Consider the following 20,673-nt stretch of genomic DNA (forward strand, 5'->3'; position numbering starts at 1 on the left):
TGTGTGAATGGGTAGGGCTGTGTGAATGGGTGGGGCTGTGTGAATGGGTGGGGCTGTGTGAATGGGTGGGCTGTGTGAATGGGTAGGGCTTGTGTGAATGGGTAGGGCTGTGTGGGGGCTGAGTGAATGGTTAGGGCTGTGGTGATGGGTAGGGCTGTGTGAATGGGTAGGGCCTGTGTGTGAATGGGTAGGGCTGTGTGAATGGGTAGGGCTGTGTGAATGGGTAGGGCTGTGTGTGGGGCTGTGTGAATGGGTAGGGCTGTGTGAATGGGTAGGGCTGTGTATGGGGCTGTGTGAATGGGTAGGGCTGTGTGAATGGGTAGGGCTGTGTGTGGGGCTGTGTGAATGGGTAGGGCTGTGTGAATGGGTAGGGCTGTGTGTGGGGCTGTGTGAATGGGTAGGGCTGTGTGAATGGGTGGGGCTGTGTGAATGGGTAGGGCTGTGTGAATGGGTAGGGCTGTGTGAATGGGTAGGGCTGTGTGAATGGGTAGGGCTGTGTGAATGGGTGGGGCTGTGTGAATGGGTGGGGCTGTGTGAATGGGTAGGGCTGTGTGTAGGGCTGTGTGAATGGGTAGGGCTGTGTGAATGGGTGGGGCTGTGTGAATGGGTGGGGCTGTGTGAATGGGTAGGGCTGTGTATGGGGCTGTGTGAATGGGTAGGGCTGTGTGAATGGGTAGGGCTGTGTGAATGGGTAGGGCTGTGTGTGGGGCTGTGTGTGGGGCTGTGTGAATGTGTAGGGCTGTGTGAATGGGTGGGGCTGTGTGAATGTGTGGGGCTGTGTGTGGGGCTGTGTGAATGTGTAGGGCTGTGTGAATGGGTAGGGCTGTGTGAATGGGTGGGCTGTGTGAATGGGTAGGGCTGGTGTGGGGCTGTGTGAATGGGTAGGGCTGTGTGAATGGGTAGGGCTGTGTGAATGGGTAGGGCTGTGTGTAGGGCTGTGTGAATGGGTAGGGCTGTGTGGGGGCTGTGTGAATGTGTAGGGCTGTGTGTAGGGCTGTGTGAATGGGTAGGGCTGTGTGAATGGGTAGGGCTGTGTGAATGTGTGGGGCTGTGTGGGGGGCTGTGTGAATGTGTAGGGCTGTGTGTAGGGCTGTGTGAATGGGTAGGGCTGTGTGAATGGGTAGGGCTGTGTGAATGGGTAGGGCTGTGTGAATGGGTAGGGCTGTGTGTGGGGCTGTGTGAATGGGTAGGGCTGTGTGTGGGGCTGTGTGAATGTGTAGGGCTGTGTGAATGGGTGGGGCTGTGTGAATGGGTGGGGCTGTGTGAATGGGTGGGGCTGTGTGAATGGGTAGGGCTGTGTGAATGTGTGGGGCTGTGTGAATGGGTAGGGCTGTGTGTGGGGCTGTGTCAATGGGTAGGGTTGTGTGAATGTGTAGGGCTGTGTGAATGGGTGGGGCTGTGTGAATGGGTAGGGCTGTGTGAATGGGTAGGGCTGTGTGAATGTGTGGGGCTGTGTGTGGGGCTGTGTGAATGGGTGGGGCTGTGTGAATGGGTAGGGCTGTGTGAATGTGTAGGGCTGTGTGAATGGGTGGGGCTGTGTGAATGGGTAGGGCTGTGTGAATGGGTGGGGCTGTGTGAATGGGTAGGGCTGTGTGTGGGGCTGTGTGAATGGGTGGGGCTGTGTGAATGGGTAGGGCTGTGTGAATGGGTGGGGCTGTGTGAATGGGTGGGGCTGTGTGAATGGGTAGGGCTGTGTGAATGGGTGGGGCTGTGTGAATGGGTAGGGCTGTGTGAATGGGTAGGGCTGTGTGAATGGGTGGGGCTGTGTGAATGGGTAGGGCTGTGTGAATGGGTAGGGCTGTGTGAATGTGTGGGGCTGTGTGAATGGGTAGGGCTGTGTGAATGGGTAGGGCTGTGTGTGGGGCTGTGTGAATGGGTGGGGCTGTGTGAATGGGTGGGGCTGTGTGAATGGGTGGGGCTGTGTGAATGGGTGGGGCTGTGTGAATGGGTGGGGCTGTGTGAATGGGTGGGGCTGTGTGAATGGGTAGGGCTGTGTGTGGGGCTGTGTGAATGGGTAGGGCTGTGTGAATGGGTGGGGCTGTGTGAATGGGTGGGGCTGTGTGAATGTGTAGGGCTGTGTGTGGGGCTGTGTGAATGGGTAGGGCTGTGTGTAGGGCTGTGTGTGGGGCTGTGTGAATGGGTAGGGCTGTGTGTGGGGCTGTGTGAATGGGTAGGGCTGTGTGAATGGGTAGGGCTGTGTGAATGGGTAGGGCTGTGTGAATGTGTAGGGCTGTGTGTGGGGCTGTGTGAATGTGTAGGGCTGTGTGTGGGGCTGTGTGAATGTGTAGGGCTGTGTGTGGGGCTGTGTGAATGTGTAGGGCTGTGTGTGGGGCTGTGTGAATGTGTAGGGCTGTGTGAATGTGTAGGGCTGTGTATGGGGCTGTGTGAATGTGTAGGGCTGTGTATGGGGCTGTGTGAATGTGTAGGGCTGTGTGAATGTGTAGGGCTGTGTGTGGGGCTGTGTGAATGTGTAGGGCTGTGTATGGGGCTGTGTGAATGTGTAGGGCTGTGTATGGGGCTGTGTGAATGTGTAGGGCTGTGTGTGGGGCTGTGTGAATGTGTAGGGCTGTGTGTGGGGCTGTGTGAATGTGTAGGGCTGTGTGTGGGGCTGTGTGAATGTGTAGGGCTGTGTGAATGTGTAGGGCTGTGTGAATGTGTGGGGCTGTGTGATTGTATGGGGCTGTGTGATTGTATGGGGCTGTGTGAATGTGTAGGGCTGTGTGTGGGGCTGTGTGAATGTGTGGGGCTGTGTGAATGGGTAGGGCTGTGTGTAGGGTTGTGTGAATGGGTGGGGCTGTGTGAATGGGTAGGGCTGTGTGAATGTGTAGGGCTGTGTGAATGGGTAGGGCTGTGTGAATGGGTAGGGCTGTGTGTGGGGCTGTGTGATTGTGTGGGGCTGTGTGTGGGGCTGTGTGAATGTGTAGGGCTGTGTGAATGGGTAGGGCTGTGTGTGGGGCTGTGTGATTGTGTGGGGCTGTGTGTAGGGTTGTGTGAATGGGTAGGGCTGTGTGTGGGGCTGTGTGATTGTGTAGGGCTGTGTGAATGGGTAGGGCTGTGTGTGGGGCTGTGTGAATGTGTGGGGCTGTGTGAATGGGTAGGGCTGTGTGTGGGGCTGTGTGAATGGGTCGGGCTGTGTGAATGGGTAGGGCTGTGTGTGGGGCTGTGTGAATGTGTAGGGCTGTGTGAATGGGTAGGGCTGTGTGTGGGGCTGTGAGGGTGGCTGTGTGGGGCTGTGTGAATGGGTAGGGCTGTGTGTGGGGCTGTGTGAATGTGTAGGGCTGTGTGAATGTGTAGGGCTGTGTGTGGGGCTGTGTGATTGTGTGGGGCTGTGTGTAGGGTTGTGTGAATGGGTAGGGCTGTGTGTGGGGCTGTGTGATTGTGTAGGGCTGTGTGAATGGGTAGGGCTGTGTGTGGGGCTGTGTGAATGTGTGGGGCTGTGTGAATGGGTAGGGCTGTGTGTGGGGCTGTGTGAATGGGTAGGGCTGTGTGAATGGGTAGGGCTGTGTGTGGGGCTGTGTGAATGTGTAGGGCTGTGTGAATGGGTAGGGCTGTGTGTGGGGCTGTGTGAATGGGTAGGGCTGTGTGTGGGGCTGTGTGAATGGGTAGGGCTGTGTGTAGGGCTGTTTGGTTGTGTAGGGCTGTGTGAATGTGTAGGGCTGTGTGTGTGGCTGTTTGATTGTGTAGGGCTGTGTGATTGTGTAAGGCTGTGTGAATGTGTGGGGCTGTGTGAATGGGTAGGGCTGTGTGAATGTGTAGGGCTGTGTGTGGGGCTGTGTGAATGTGTGGGGCTGTGTGAATGTGTGAGGCTGTGTGATTGTGTAGGGCTGTGTGAATGTGTGGGGCTGTGTGAATGGGTAGGGCTGTGTGTGGGGCTGTGTGAATGTGTGGGGCTGTGTGTGGGGCTGTGTGAATGTGTAGGGCTGTGTGTGGGGCTGTGTGAATGTGTAGGGCTGTGTGTGGGGCTGTGTGAATGTGTAGGGCTGTGTATGGGGCTGTGTGAATGTGTAGGGCTGTGTATGGGGCTGTGTGAATGTGTAGGGCTGTGTGTGGGGCTGTGTGAATGTGTAGGGCTGTGTGTGGGGCTGTGTGAATGTGTAGGGCTGTGTGTGGGGCTATGTGAATGTGTAGGGCTGTGTATGGGGCTGTGTGAATGTGTAGGGCTGTGTATGGGGCTGTGTGAATGTGTAGGGCTGTGTGTGGGGCTGTGTGAATGTGTAGGGCTGTGTGTGGGGCTGTGTGAATGTGTAGGGCTGTGTATGGGGCTGTGTGAATGTGTAGGGCTGTGTATGGGGCTGTGTGAATGTGTAGGGCTGTGTATGGGGCTGTGTGAATGTGTAGGGCTGTGTGAATGTGTGGGGCTGTGTGATTGTGTAGGGCTGTGTATGGGGCTGTGTGAATGGGTAGGGCTGTGTGTGGGGCTGTGTGAATGGGTGGGGCTGTGTGAATGGGTAGGGCTGTGTGAATGGGTGGGGCTGTGTGAATGGGTGGGGCTGTGTGAATGGGTGGGGCTGTGTGAATGGGTGGGGCTGTGTGGGGGGCTGTGTGTGGGGCTGTGTGAATGGGTAGGGCTGTGTGAATGGGTAGGGCTGTGTGAATGGGTAGGGCTGTGTGTGGGGCTGTGTGAATGGGTGGGGCTGTGTGAATGGGTAGGGCTGTGTGAATGGGTGGGGCTGTGTGAATGGGTAGGGCTGTGTGTGGGGCTGTGTGAATGGGTAGGGCTGTGTGTGGGGCTGTGTGAATGGGTAGGGCTGTGTGAATGGGTAGGGCTGTGTGAATGGGTAGGGCTGTGTGAATGGGTAGGGCTGTGTGAATGGGTGGGGCTGTGTGAATGGGTAGGGCTGTGTGAATGGGTAGGGCTGTGTGAATGGGTAGGGCTGTGTGAATGGGTAGGGCTGTGTGAATGGGTAGGGCTGTGTGAATGGGTAGGGCTGTGTGAATGGGTAGGGCTGTGTGAATGGGTAGGGCTGTGTGAATGGGTAGGGCTGTGTGAATGGGTAGGGCTGTGTGTAGGGCTGTGTGAATGGGTAGGGCTGTGTGAATGGGTAGGGCTGTGTGAATGGGTAGGGCTGTGTGAATGGGTGGGGCTGTGTGAATGGGTAGGGCTGTGTGAATGGGTAGGGCTGTGTGAATGGGTAGGGCTGTGTGAATGGGTGGGGCTGTGTGAATGTGTGGGCTGTGTGAATGTGTGGGGCTGGTGTGGGGCTGTGTGAATGGGTGGGGCTGTGTGAATGGGTAGGGCTGTGTGAATGGGTGGGCTGTGTGAATGGGTAGGGCTGTGTGAATGGGTAGGGCTGTGTGAATGGGTGGGGCTGTGTGAATGGGTAGGGCTGTGTGAATGGGTAGGGCTGTGTGAATGGGTAGGGCTGTGTGAATGGGTGGGGCTGTGTGAATGTGTGGGGCTGTGTGAATGTGTGGGGCTGTGTGTGGGGCTGTGTGAATGGGTGGGGCTGTGTGAATGGGTGGGGCTGTGTGAATGGGTAGGGCTGTGTGTGGGGCTGTGTGAATGGGTAGGGCTGTGTGAATGGGTGGGGCTGTGTGAATGTGTGGGGCTGTGTGTGGGGCTGTGTGAATGGGTGGGGCTGTGTGAATGGGTGGGGCTGTGTGAATGGGTAGGGCTGTGTGAGTGTGTGGGGCTGTGTGTGGGGCTGTGTGAATGTGTGGGGCTGTGTGAATGGGTGGGGCTGTGTGAATGGGTAGGGCTGTGTGAATGGGTAGGGCTGTGTGAATGGGTAGGGCTGTGTGAATGGGTGGGGCTGTGTGAATGGGTGGGGCTGTGTGAATGGGTAGGGCTGTGTGAATGGGTAGGGCTGTGAATGGGTAGGGGTGTGTGGGGATGTGTGAATGGGTAGGGCTGTGTGTGGGGATGTGTGAATGGGTGGGACTGTGTGAATGGGTAGGGCTGTGTGAATGGGTGGGGCTGTGTGTGGGGCTGTGTGTGGGGCTGTGTGAATGGGTAGGGCTGTGTGAATGGGTGGGGCTGTGTGTGGGGGTGTGAATGGGTGGGGCTGTGTGAATGGGTGGGGCTGTGTGTGGGGCTGTGTGAATGGGTAGGGCTGTGTGAATGGGTAGGGCTGTGTGAATGGGTAGGGCTGTGTGAAGGGCTGTGGGTGTGTGAATGGGTGGGGCTGTGTGAATGGGTGGGGCTGTGTGTGGGGCTGTGTGAATGGGTGGGGCTGTGTGAATGGGTAGGGCTGTGTGAATGGGTAGGGCTGTGTGAATGGGTAGGGCTGTGTGAATGGGTAGGGCTGTGTGAATGGGTAGGGCTGTGTGAATGGGTGGGGCTGTGTGAATGGGTGGGGCTGTGTGTGGGGCTGTGTGAATGGGTAGGGCTGTGTGTGGGGCTGTGTGAATGGGTAGGGCTGTGTGAATGGGTGGGGCATTGTGAATGGGTGGGGCTGTGTGAATGGGTGGGGCTGTGTGAATGGGTGGGGCTGTGTGAATGTGTGGGGCTGTGTGAATGGGTAGGGCTGTGTGAATGGGTGGGGCTGTGTGAATGGGTAGGGCTGTGTGAATGGGTAGGGCTGTGTGTGGGGCTGTGTGAATGGGTAGGGCTGTGTGTAGGGCTGTGTGAATGGGTAGGGCTGTGTGTAGGGCTGTGTGAATGGGTAGGGCTGTGTGTGGGGCTGTGTGAATGGGTAGGGCTGTGTGTAGGGCTGTGTGAATGGGTGGGGCTGTGTGAATGGGTAGGGCTGTGTGTGGGGCTGTGTGAATGGGTAGGGCTGTGTGTAGGGCTGTGTGAATGGGTAGGGCTGTGTGTAGGGCTGTGTGAATGGGTAGGGCTGTGTGTGGGGCTGTGTGAATGGGTAGGGCTGTGTGTAGGGCTGTGTGAATGGGTGGGGCTGTGTGAATGGGAGGGCTGTGTGAATGTGTGGGGCTGTGTGAATGGGTAGGGCTGTGTGAATGGGTGGGGCTGTGTGGGGCTGTGTGAATGGGTGGGGCTGTGTGAATGGGTAGGGCTGTGGGTGGGGCTGTGTGAATGGGTAGGGCTGTGGTGGGGTAGGGCTGTGTGTGGGGCTGTGTGAATGGGTAGGGCTGTGTGAATGGGTAGGGTTGTGTGTGGGGCTGTGTGAATGTGTGGGGCTGTGTGAATGTGTAGGGCTGTGTGTGGGGCTGTGTGAATGTGTAGGGCTGTGTGAATGGGTAGGGCTGTGTGAATGGGTGGGGCTGTGTGAATGGGTGGGGCTGTGTGTGGGGCTGTGTGAATGGGTGGGGCTGTGTGAATGGGTGGGGCTGTGTGAATGGGTAGGGCTGTGTGAATGGGTAGGGCTGTGTGAATGGGTAGGGCTGTGTGAATGGGTGGGGCTGTGGAATGGGTAGGGCTGTGTGAATGGGTGGGGCTGTGTGAATGGGTGGGGCTGTGTGAATGGGTAGGGCTGTGTGTGGGGCTGTGTGAATGGGTAGGGCTGTGTGTGGGGCTGTGTGAATGGGTAGGGCTGTGTGTGGGGCTGTGTGAATGTGTCGGGCTGTGTGAATGGGTAGGGCTGTGTGTAGGGCTGTGTGAATGGGTGGGGCTGTGTGAATGTGTGGGGCTGTGTGAATGGGTAGGGCTGTGTGAATGGGTAGGGCTGTGTGAATGGGTGGGGCTGTGTGTGGGGCTGTGTGAATGTGTGGGGCTGTGTGTGGGGCTGTGTGAATGTGTGGGGCTGTGTGAATGTGTAGGGCTGTGTGTGGGGCTGTGTGAATGTGTGGGGCTGTGTGAATGTGTGGGGCTGTGTGAATGTGTGGGGCTGTGTGAATGTGTAGGGCTGTGTGTGGGGCTGTGTGAATGTGTAGGGCTGTGTGACTGTGTATGTTGAGGAACTGCCTGCCTGGCATTTCTGAGGCTTGAAAATATTTGCAATAATTCTGATAGATTGGATTACTGTGGGTCTGTCATTGGACTGTTCCTTTAAACTTGCTGACTGTAATAAAAAAAAAATTGATCTTTTTGCTCTGTTATGGAAATAGCAAAACCCCAAGTCTGTACTGTTAAGATCTCAGCTGTACATGAGAGTGTCGGCTGGGAACTATGCCCTGGACCAGTATTGATGGTGCCTAGCTAAACATGATCCTAATCAGCATTTTGATCAATGCTGGCGTCGCTGTGGTAATATCCTTTTTGATTTGAATCTGTTATTTGTATCTTTTATGTGGATATTAAATGTATGTCAGTTTAACATGATTGGTAGTGTTCTCACATCAGATTAAGATCATTGGGGGTTCTGAAGCATATTCCACAACTTGAGCACATAGTGCAGCTTGGCAGGAATCATAGAATCCCTATGGTGCAGAAGGAGGCCATTCGACCCATCAAGTCTGCACTGACCCTTGGAAAGAGCAGGGGAATGAAAAAGATCCCATCGGGTGGCACAGTGGTTAGCATTGCTGCCTCACGGCGCCAAGGTCCCAGGTTCGATTCCCGGCCCTGGGTCACTGTCCGTGTGGAGTTTGCACATTCTCCCCGTGTTTGCGTGGGTGTCGCCCCCACAACCCAAAAGATGGGCAGGATAGGTGGATTGGCCACTCTAAATTGCCCCTTAATTGGAAAAAATAATTGGGTACTCTAAATTTTTTTTTAAAATCCCATGATTCCATTCCGAGGAGTAGTTAGAACATAGAACATAGAACATAGAACAGTACAGCACAGAACAGGCCCTTCGGCCCTCGATGTTGTGCCGAGCAATGATCACCCTACTCAAACCCACGTATCCACCCTATACCATACAACCCCCCCTTAACCTTACTTTTTAGGACACTACGGGCAATTTAGCATGGCCAATCCACCTAACCCGCACATCTTTGGACTGTGGGAGGAAACCGGAGCACCCGGAGGAAACCCACGCACACACGGGGAGGACGTGCAGACTCCACACAGACAGTGACCCAGCCGGGAATCGAACCTGGGACCCTGGAGCTGTGAAGCAGTTATGCTAACCACCATGCTACCGTGCTGCCCAGTAGTGAGTATTGTGCTGTTCTGGTCGGCAATCTTTCCTTAACCAAAAAGAAAAGTTCATTCCAAATTCATTCATTTGCCGTTTATGAGATCTTGCTCTGTTCCCTTCATGTTTACACAACAATGGTGACTACATTTCAGTTTGTTGCTGGTCGAGCACTTTTTGGAGGAATGATGAATTTTTTTTCTTTTCCATTCTGAACTCGGCTTCTCGCTGGGAATGCACGTCCGACCACCAAAACCTTTTTACAAAAGCTAATTAATGCAGATGTTGAAAATCTGGAAGAGAAACAGGAACTGCTGTAAATACTCAGTGGTCAGATAGTAGCAGCAGTGGAGGAAACAGAGTTATTGTTCGAATGGGTGGTTATCGACCTGAAGCATGTAAGTCAGTTTCTCCCTCCACAGTTGCTGCCTGGCCTGTTGAGTATTTCCCACAACCATTTGTATGTCTATCTAAGCACAGACCATCTTATTCAATAGACCAGTGATCAAAGCTGGAGTGCCCCTGCTATGCAAGGCTCTGCTAACTCATGCGGCATGGTAGCACAGTGGTTAGCACTGTTGCTTCACAGTGCCAGGGTTCCAGGTTCGATCCCTGGCTTGGGTCACTGTCTATGCGGAGTCTGTACGTTCTGTGTCTGCGTGGGTTTCCTCTGGGTGTTTCCAGTTTCCTCGTACAAGTCCCGAAAGACGTGCTGTTAGGTAATTTGGACATTCTGAATTCTCCCTCCGTGTACCCGAAGAGGTGCTGGAATGTGGCGACTAGGGGCTTTTCACATTAACTTTATTGCAGTGTTACTTGTGACAATAAAGATTCTTGTTATTATTGTTATTATTACTACAAAATGAAGCCCTTGACTGTAATTTCAGAGTTAGTAATGTTGAAGAGATAATCAAGTCGCCTGTGATACCTCCTGTAGTGGAGTAGCTACTGATGTGATTGTCTGATCTCCCAAATGAGGGATTATTACTAGGCTGAACTATCAGAGGGTTGTTGGAATTGGGACTCTGCATACCAGCAAGAAGAGCTGCCAGATGAGAAGGGAGGGAAGCTTTTAATATTGTGGTGATTTTGAAGCTTGACCTGCTTCCATCATTGCCAATTTTCCTCGTGCTACCCCATGCTACTGTCACTGTTTGTGAGGAAAGGAGAATTTGATGCAATAAATAATTCAGATACCATCTGGCTTTGCACTGTATCGATATCCATCTCAGCAGCTCAGTGTAACCGGGGCCAGGGGGTATGTGACAGGCCTTGGTAATTTTCAGAAATGTGCACCTTTAGTCTGGCACAAATCCCAGAACATCCGGTTACCTGTCACAATTACCTTCATTAGACAGAGGAAACCAAACCCTCCCAAAGAGATGGTGTTTTCCACCCACTAATTGCAGCTTTGGAATATGCAGTTGTTTTTAGCCCTGTGTTCTGACTGCTCTCCTCAGGTGGAATGTCTGATAAACTAGAAGCTAAGAATAGTCTCTGTGTCTCATGAGAAAGGACAGAGGAAGCTGGAGCTGAATCAGCGACTGAACGCGGAGGAGAGGGAGGCAGCCACTTGCTGCTTTTAGACTGCACACATCTTGAGCCTGAGATCATCTGTGGATCATATTTCTCACCCAAGTTTCCTTTGACCTGGGACTGGTTCGAGTTCAAATGGGTTTACCCGTGCCAGTTTTGTACTGGGATTGGGTCTGGTCAGATGGGAGCTGCACACGGGCTGGGTAATTGTTTACTCATTGTGAAGTTCAGCCAATCATGATGGAGGCGCTTAAGTGATTCTGTCATTAGAAAGCGTCTATTTTGACTCTTTGCTTCCCGATGTAACCAAAACTGTAGCTTGAGGGCAGCACCTGCCAACCAGGTACAGCAGTGTTCAATAGTTAATTCTTGTGTTCAAGTTTATGAGGTTGGTACTTTGCTCTTTGATTTTTGGTGAGACAGTGTAATGATGTGTAACAGAGCTGTAATATAAAAAGCAGTGCCCACCGCCCAGATTAGCACTTCAGCAGATTATTTTTGTCCTCTCAGCCAGACGCTGCAAGCACAATTTTGAACCAACTGCCATTCGCTAGTGTCACAGGTACCAGGCTTTGTTCTGTCTGGAGTTTTCACATTCTCCCCGTGTCTGCGTGTGTTTCGTCCGGATGCTCTGGTTTCCTCCCACAGTCCAAAGATGTGCAGGTTAGGTGGATTGGCCATGCTAAATTGCCCCTGTAGTGTTCAAAACGTTTGGATTGGGTTGCGGGGGGGGGAGTGGGCCTGGGCGGAGTGCACTTTCGGAGAGTCAGTGTAGACTTGATGGGCTGAATGGCTCCCCTCTGTACTGAAGTGACACTGATTGTTTTTTAAAAAAAATTTTCAGTACCCAATTCTTTTTTTTCCTAATTAAGGGGCAATTTAGTGTAGCCAATCCACCTACCCTGCACATTCTTTTTGGGTTGTAGGGGTGAGACCCATGCAGATACGGGGAGAATGTGTAAAGTTCACACAGACTGTGACCCGGGGCCAGGATCATAGAATTATAGAATTTACAGTGCAGAAGGAGGCCTTTGAGTCTGCACCAGCCCTTGGAAAGAGCACCCTACCTATGCCCCACGCCTCCTTCCTACCCCCTTTATCCCCGTAATCCAACCTAACCTTTTTGGAAACTAAGGGCAATTTAGAATGGCCAATCCACGTAACCTGCACATCTTTGGACTGTGGGAGGAAACCGGAGCACCCAGACGAAACCCACGCACACGGGGAGAACACGCAGACTCCGCACAGACAGTGATCCAAGCCGGGAATCGAACATGGGACCCGGAACTGTGAAGCAACTGTGCTAACCACTGTGCTCCCCGGGATCGAACCTGTGGCTTCGGTGTTGTGAGGCAACAGTGCTAACCACTGGGCCACTGTGCTGCCCATGGCTCTGTAATGCTATGATTCACCTGACCCTACCATTGGCAGCTGTGCTGTCAGCAGCCTCAGGCCCCATCCTGTTGGCATGTCTGTCGGCTGTCGTGTAGCTGGTAACTCCCTTGCTCCTGAGTTTGAAGGTTGTGGGTATAGGTTCCACTCTAGGATTTAAGAATATAAATCAAGGCTGACACACCAGTACAGTACTGAAAGAGTTCTACACTGTTGAGGGTGTGTTTTTCAGGGTGGTATTTCTTCATGGTGAGGTGTTGTGCCTGATGTCCTGCCAATATTTATCCCTTGATTAACGTCACAAAAATAACAGGTTATTTGGCCACTATCACTTTGCTGTCTGTGGAAGTTTGCTGAGTGGTGTCTACAGTTCAGGAATAATTAATTGGCTGCAAAATGCTTTGAGACCTGTCCGGTGGTTGTGAAGGGGCTATATCAATGCAAATCTTTTCTTTTTGATAGCTAAGCACACAGCGCCGGTAAACACCACTATCGGAGGCTTTTTACAGGACAGATTGATATGAAAGAGGTATAAGTGAACAAAAAATATTTTCTATGTGTTGTGTGTGTGTGTGTATAATATATATACATAACAAAATATAAAAATGTTATATTCTAGAGAAAGAAGATTCAAGTGGAGAAATATCTCTGAATGCTGAATACAAAAGCTAATTTATTATATCCAACAACATATAGAAAATATATTTTGTTTACTTGTACCTCTTTTATATCAATCTGACCTGTAAAAAGCCTCCGATTGTGGTGTTTATTGGCACTGTGTGCAAGACGAACAATGTCAGTTGAAATCTAATATGAACAAATGTAAAATTCCCCAAGAGTAATTGGGAATGGATTACAGTTGTACTCAATGAGTGGTGTTGGAATCATTAATTAGGAAGAAATCTTTGACATTCTTTGAGGTTTTTTAATGTTTGTTTGTCAATATGTTCAACCATTGAGTATCAGCAATGTAAATATGGAGCTACAGGGTCAAAATAGTCAAAAACACAGACTGTGTCCCCGTCAGAGGGCAGGTTATGTAGTTTCCAGTGCTGGTCTCAGAAATACAGGAAGGTATTAAAGCAGTGGATATAACCAGCTGGGTGGCACAGTGGTTAGCATTGCTGCCTCACAGCGAGGGACCCGGGTTTGATTCCAGCCTTGGGTCACTGTCTGTGTAGAGTTTGCACACTCTTCCCGTGCCTGCGTGGGTCTCCTCCGGGTGCTCCGGTTTCCCCTCTCAGTCCAAAGATGTGCAGGTTGGGTGGATTGGCCATGCTAAATTTCCCCTTGGTGTTCAAGGATGAGTAGGCTGAATGGGGTTACGGGGATAGGGCAGGGGAGCGGGCCGAGGTAGTGTGCTTTTTCGCAGGATTGGTGTAGACTTGATGGGCTGAATAGGAATTCTATGGATTCTATTCTTTATTATTTTATTTATTTTTTAAAATTCCAATTAAGGGGCAATTTAGCGTGGCCAATCTAACGACCTTGCACATCTTTGGCTTGTAGGGGTGAGACCCACGCAAACACAAGGAGAATATATAGATTATTTTCTAAGTGTCTCATTGTCTGGTCAGGGTATAGACAAGAGTTTGGGAATTGCTGATTCTCCCAAAATATACAGTCCAAAGCCATTACTCTTTATTTCGAGAAGATATTTACACATTTGGACCTTCACATGAGGTTGGAGCTTTACCTTTTCCCAGATCTTTCTTTCTTCTCAGGCATGTAATCCGCCATTATTATTATCTCATCATCATGTATGCATCTGCTGTTCACTCTTTCCATCTCCCTGCAAGTCTTTGCCATACTTACTTCTTCCTATATGTTCTCCCAAAGTCTCGGGCTTCCCAGGTTTAGTGTCTGCGTCTCGGATCTCCCTGATCTCATTCTGATCGTACTTTGAGGTTGAGGATATTCCACATTCTGCCTCCTATCCTCGTGAGTGATATCCTCCTAGGTTGCTATAGAGCCTGCAATAAGCCTTCCTTCTTCTTGGTCAGGATCTGAACAGAAAGTCCAAGTTTCTATTGGCACTGTGGCCTCTTTTCGATACTCTGGTCCCTCTCAATCCCGTGTGATCTTGGTTCTGCAGTATTTTCGATGGTCGTGCCTTCCTTTGTTGGTCTCATATTCACACCCTAATCCCCGGGCTGAAGCACTGGTAATTCACGTGCTCTATTCCTATGATTTAAGTTCCGAGCCTGGTTATCTCGGTTCTTCCTCACACTGTTTTACCCTCTGATGGTCATTTGTGGTGACGTTAGGCTTGAGTTTTTGTCTGAGAGACAGAAGTCAGGCCCTCAATCTCCTACCCATTCGTAACTCTGATGGTGAGAAACCATTTTGTAGTGGCGAGGTTCGATAACTTGGAAGAGCTAGATCAAGCCTTAAGTTTTCATCAATAAATCTTTGATGGTTTGTGCTCCTTTCTCAGCATCTCTTTCACTTGAGGATAGTGTCATGGGCAGGAGGTATGGGGGGAGGGGGGGGGGGTGTCAATTTAAACTGTCCTAATCTCCCTGCTTGCTACAGTCTGAACAGTAAGGTGATTTTTTTTTTCTTCTGATTTCCCCCTTTATAAATGGTGACGTATTTTCCCCAATACCTAAATTTGGAGTCTTCCAAACCCCTGTGAATAGTTTGCACAGCAAACCTGAGGTAAGATTAAAATAAAAGGGTTGGTTTATTTTGTACACGTGCGAGCGGGGTTTTGCAATGTCCACCCCATTTCATTCGCACGATAAACAGGGGATAGGGAAAAAGAAAGCTGATTGTGGGCATGGCCACCATGATACAAGCTAGGGTTTTACTTGTGTTAAACAAGGCCCACTTGCTGACGTTATAGCAGCTAATGCTTAGGCCATTAGCACCATTACTGGAGATTAGAATGAGCAAAGGATTGTCTTTATTTGAAGTTGGCTGGAGCACACTGATGGTCTCCTGGGCCATTGTGGTAGCGTGTTTGGAATGTTTATGTTGTGCAAGGATTGGGGGGGGGGGGGGGGGGGGGGTGGTGGTTACATTCCAGTTGTTTGAAGTGTTAACCTTTGTTTATTTTGAAGCTGATGGGTCAGCTCAGCATTTGTCCATTTTGCAAAACACAAAAAATGACTTTAGGAAGTAGTCTAGCGGATATATCACAACGCTCTATGCTGCTCTTGTTCATGTATTTGCTTTGTTTGGCCTCTTGTTCCGCACTGTAACCAATCACTGTTTGTCGATGTACCATTTCTCAATGTACTCTGTTGATTTATTCTTTGTGTCTCCTCTGTACGTACTGTGTACGTTCCCTCGGCCGCAGAAAAATACCTTTCACTCTACTTCGGTACGTGTGACAATAAATCAAATCAAATCAAAAAATCACGTCTCAACTGTGACAATAGCAAGATGAACTGACAACATGAATGAAGTCACATTCATTTGTGAAATTGTGGAATAGATCATAAGCAAAGTGCGGCCCATTGACAGATACCACGATGTCTGGGATAAATTCTCTTGAGGGATTTCATGACTGCTTCTGCTTTACTGTAATCCACTGTGATTAGTAATCAGTGATAATGAGGAAGGTTTTCCCTCTAAATTCAAATAAGTCAATTCCCAGGCGCTCCCACGACCTTGATGGAGAAGTTGAAGGTCAGTGGTTTTGTTGTTCTTGCCTGTTGAAGGCACAAGTAAGACGGTTGGAAATAATTTATCTTGTGGAGTGAGTAATATCTGGCTGTCAGATTGATTGCTGTGCTCTCGCGTGACATTTTGCTGTTTATACAGGATCTTGGTGAAGTCTTTGAAGAATATCAAACCAAAGTGTTCTTGGTTTGACTGTTCTCTTGTTGAAGGCAAGTAAATTGTCCATGACTATAAGGTGCTTGTACTGTTAAAATTGCCTCCACAGTACTGGATTAATGGCAATATTGTTACAATCCCAGTTGGTGTTATAACTGGACGGGAAGATCCCAGAATGGAACCCTGGCTCAAGAGATCGGAATTTTAAAAAAGGGAGAGGAAGAAAAAAACAATTATTAAGCATGAAAAAATTGGATTATTATACGATATGCCTTTATCTTAACAATTACACCCAGGTTTTAAGAATAACATGGATTGCAAAGTACACAAATGATCTCCTTAACACAAAGTTCCTTTAAAGCAAACAAGGTGACTGTGGGAAAGTACACTCTGAACTCCAAGTGATGTCTCCTCAGAATCCCCCAGATGATTGTCATGTGAGAGTTTCCAAACACCACTCCCAAAAATACGTTTTAAAATCTTCTCTCATTATGCTTTCCCTTAGTGGTTTGCATACTGAAATTCAGAGCAGGTTTTCCAAATGACACATTTAAACATCGCTTCTGCTCCACTTTAAACAGTGGATCCAGTCCAGGGTTTTGCACCAACACCTTCAGGATTTCTTTGTCTTGACTGCTGTACAAACTGCTAACAATTGCTTTAACTCTTGATTCCCAGACTGTATTAAAATGGCATCAGATGTTTGATTTACCTTTTGAAGGCTACTGACCCACTTTAAATCTGGTTACTGTAATTGTCTCGTTAACTCAGAATACTTTGTTTACTGTTCCTTGAATTCTTCTGAACAATACCTTGGTCTCAGTTCACCTACCTCCAGTTTCTTTTCATGCACTTAATGATCTGTTGAGCTGCTCGCAGAAAAATACTTTTCACTGTACCTCCAGTACACGTGGCAATAAACAAATCCAATTCAAAGTTGTCTTAAACGTTCTTTCTGCCCCAATATTCATGGTTATCTGGACTGTAACTTGTACTTGAGGAAGCCTGCCTCTTTGCAGCTCCCATCCTGTCCACCAAGGCCCTGCCTCCAACTGCCAATATATTGAGCGATAACAAAAAATGTAAAACATTTTTTATCCTTACAAGGCCCTCCAGTTGCTAGTTATATTTATGCTTCATGCTGTAGCCCTCTCTAAGCACAATAGAATTATAGTTAGATTGAATTGAAACCAACCTCCACACATACAAAACACCTTTATTCAGGATAAATCTAACAATAGGTTTTACCCTTCCAGGCACAGAAACATTAAATTAAATCCACTTAAAACTATGCCTTACTTCTAATGTATACCAATACAAATATAAATTCCTTAAAAATACCTTTTGTTTTCCTTACAATATAGTCTGGCCATCCTTTTAGACAATGAGCAAGATTCTCCGTTTGGGAGAATCAGTTTGTGGTTTATATAAATGATTTAGACATGAATGTAGCAGTTGACCAATACGTTTGCAGATGATACGAAAATTGGTGGGGTGGTAAATAGATAATTATAGGAGGATTTAGATTACAGTGCGGCACAGTGGTTAGCACTGCTGCCTAACAAGCCAGAGACCTGGGTTCAATTCCGGCCTCTGGTGACTGTCCGGCGTTGCAGTCTGTGCCAGAATTTATTGCTCATCTTTATTGGCCTTGAGGGGCAGTTAAGAGTCGACCACATTGCTGTGGGTCTGGAGTCACATGTAGGCCAGACCAGGTAAGGATGGCAGATTTCCTTTCCTAAATGACATTAGTGAACCAGATGGGTGTTTACAACAATCGACAATGGTTTCATTGACATCATTAGATTCATATAATTCCAGATTTTAAAAAAAATTCCAATTTCACCATCTGCAGTGGCGGGATTTGAACCTGGGACCCCAGAGCAGTATGCTGGGTCTCTGGATAACTATTGTCCAGTGACAATACCACTGCTCCTCCATCTCCCCTGACAGTATGTCTGCCTTGCTCAATACATCCCTTGCACATACTCTGTGATGGAGTCATATCTCCTTCAGGTCAGTCTACATCATTGGCTCCTGGTCAGCAGCTTCACAATTTCTTTCATAGTCAGAAGGGTGACTAGTGGTTTATAGTGGTTGACTTTGAAACGCAATCCAACAACATGGCCTGGGTCTTTTTTTTGCACACCCATGTTGCCGCCAATCTTTCTGTTAGTGAACTAGAGCCAGTGTAGATTGGTCTGTGGTTTTTAAAAAAATATTTTTATTCTCCTTTTTCACATTTTCGCCCGAATTTATACCCACCAACGATAAACAACAATCAGCAACAGATATGTCAATCCCCATAACAATAACAATGATCCCATCCTTCCATCAACCCCCAAACATCAGCCCGCATGTTTACACAAACAAATGACCAAAAAGGAATCGGGGATTACCCATAGTTATCCTTAATATACACAGCCCCCCCCCCCCCCCTCCCCCAACTAATGATCGATGTTATCCAGTTCTTGAAAGTGCATAATAAATAATGCCCATGACTTGTGGAACCCCTCCGAGCTTCCCGTCAGTTCAAACTTAACCTTCTCAAGGGTCAAGTATTCCAACAGGTCCCCCCCGCCACGCCAGGGCACAGGGTGGAGAGGCTGCTCTCCATCCCAGCAGGATCCGCCTTCGGGCGATCAACAAGGCGAAGGCTATAATATCTGCCTCCGCACCCGTTTCCAACCTTGGTTGGTCCGACACCCCGATTATGGCCTGGAGGCATTTACTCTCTGGAGCACCTCACACCAGACCCCCTCCTCTATAACCTCTCCCAACTCTTCCTCCCACTTTGCTTTGATCCCTTCCAATGGTGCCTTATCCTCTTCCAAAATAGCTTCGTACACCGCTGATACTACCCCCTTCTCCAGTCCCCTTGCCGTCAGCACCTCCTCCAGCAATGTGGAGGACGATTACTCCGGGAAGCCCTGTATCTCCTTCCTGGCAAAATCTCGAACCTGCATGTATCTAAACATTTCTCCCTGCTCCAGCCCATACTTCGCTTCCAGCTCCCTCAATTCTGCAAACCGACCCCTAAGAAACAAATCTTTTAGCGTCTTAATCCCCTTCTCTTCCCATTTTTGAAAGCTTCCGTCCCACCTCCCTGGCTCAAATTTGTGGTTCTCCCGAATCGGCATTTCCCTTGACGCTGCCCCCAACCCGAAGTGTTGGCAAAACTGCCTCCAGATTTTCAATTAAGCTATTATTACCGGACTCCCTGAGTATTTTCCCGGGGCTGTCGGGAGCGGCGCTGTTGCTAGTGCTTTCAGCCCCAACCCCCTGCACAAACTCTCCTCCATTCTGACCCACTCGGAATTAACCCCTCTGACCCAGCTCCGCACCTTCTCCACATTCGCCGCCCAGTTGTTGTACATCAGGTTCGGGAGACCCAAACCCCCTGCCTGCCTTCCCCTCTGTAGCAGCACCTTCCTCACTCTGGCCACCTTCCTTCCCCATATGAACGAGGTAATCCTTCCCTCAATCTCCCTGAGAAAAGCTTTTGGGAGGAAAATCGGTAGGCATTGAAAAATAAACAGAAATCACGGCAACACATTCATTTTAACCGCCTGTACCCGGCCCGCCAGTGACAGAGGGAGACCACCCCACCTTGCCAGAGCGGCTTTCACTCTCCCCACCCAACTAGAGATGTATCTGCGAAGCCTCCCCCAGTCCCGGGAAACCTGCACCCCCAGATACCTAAAGTGAGTCCCTGCCCTACGGAATGGCAGCCCTGCCCCCACCCCCGGCCGAGACACTACAAAATACTCACTCTTGTCCAGGTTCAGCTTGTACCCAGAGAAAGATCCAAATACTCGCAGTAACTCCAATATTCCTCCTATCGATGCACTCAGTTCCGACACATACAGCAGCGATTCATCGGCATATAAGGACACCCTATGCTCTATCCCCCCCCCCCCCCCCCCCCCCCACCCCGCACTTGTCTTTGGCTCCTTATATAATAGCTTTATCCAGTTCACAAATCTTGGTCCAATCCCAAACCGCTCCAGAACTGCCATCAGGTACCTCCATTCTACCCGGTCAAACGCCTTCTCAGTGTCCAATGCCACAACCACCTCTGTTTCCTTCCCTTCCGCCGGTGCCATAACGACATTCAAAACTCTCCTAATGTTCGAAAACAGTTGCCTCCCTTTCACGAACCCCGTCTGATTCTCACCTATCACCTTTGGGAGGCACTCCTCCAGCCTACCCGCCAGTACCTTCGCCAATACTTTTGCGTCCACATTCAGAAGTGATATGGGCCTATACGACCCACACTCCGTCAGATCCTTGTCTTTTTTTTTTTGGCAAGAATGAAATCGATAGACTGGTCTGTGCTTGACATCTCTTTGTATATGAAATAAAAATATTCCCAGATAGTAAAATGATGCATCTGTTGGTACCATGGATGGTAATTCTGGGATGTAAGGTGCCAAGATTTCAGAAGGGATTGGACATTTTTAAATCCGTTCATAATCCAGTTCCACTGTTGACCATTCTCAACAGCTGCCTCAAAAGCTTGTTGACCTCTTCTGCTGTATTTGGTCGTAATGTGCCTTCTCAATGACCATCCTAAAGAATCTTTGAAGCTCAGCATTTCCCTGGGTTATGGAAATCCTTTAGTTACTTCCATTTTCTTGTGGATCAACTGTAATTCAAGTGGTTTACACTGTGACCTAGAAACTTGGAGATAGGTTTGACAAATTCACATTTTTATTCAGCGTTAGGCTTGCTTCCTGTCAGACTCGGGGACAGCTCTTACTCTGCGATTATGGCGCCATGTACAAGTGGAGTGGAAGCTATTCCAAAGGGCAAAATATTGAATAAATAATGACTGAATGAACAGCCATCTGGTTTCTTTGTACAGGAGCAGTTGCCAACTCGACTGTTTGCATCTAATTTGCTTCGTAAAGTACTCTTGGCTGGTCTGACAAGACCCTCCTTCACTGAGGCCATTGCATGAATCTCATATTCCACTGATTTGTTTAGTGTTATCAACAAAGGTTTATCAACAATACTGAACCCGATGCGTAACGTT

The 20,673-nt window shown here is 49.5% G+C and overlaps 1 protein-coding gene across 3 annotated transcripts in view; it reads left to right on the top strand.

Annotated features, from left to right (window-relative positions):
- Positions 1 to 20,673, top strand: part of inpp5jb (inositol polyphosphate-5-phosphatase Jb) — a 138,913-nt gene that overhangs the window by 26,126 nt on the left and 92,114 nt on the right. The window contains exon 1 of one of the 3 annotated variants that reach the window (XM_038775267.1): positions 8,006 to 8,086. The exons of the other annotated variants lie outside the window; for them this stretch is intronic. Coding sequence (XP_038631195.1) covers positions 8,070 to 8,086 — 17 coding nt within the window. The 5' untranslated portion in view covers positions 8,006 to 8,069. Of the gene's footprint in view, positions 1 to 8,005; positions 8,087 to 20,673 lie in introns of those variants that run through there. 3 annotated transcript variants of the gene reach the window in all.

The sequence above is a fragment of the Scyliorhinus canicula genome, chromosome 1 (assembly GCF_902713615.1).
Source record: "Scyliorhinus canicula chromosome 1, sScyCan1.1, whole genome shotgun sequence".
NCBI lineage: Eukaryota > Metazoa > Chordata > Chondrichthyes > Carcharhiniformes > Scyliorhinidae > Scyliorhinus > Scyliorhinus canicula.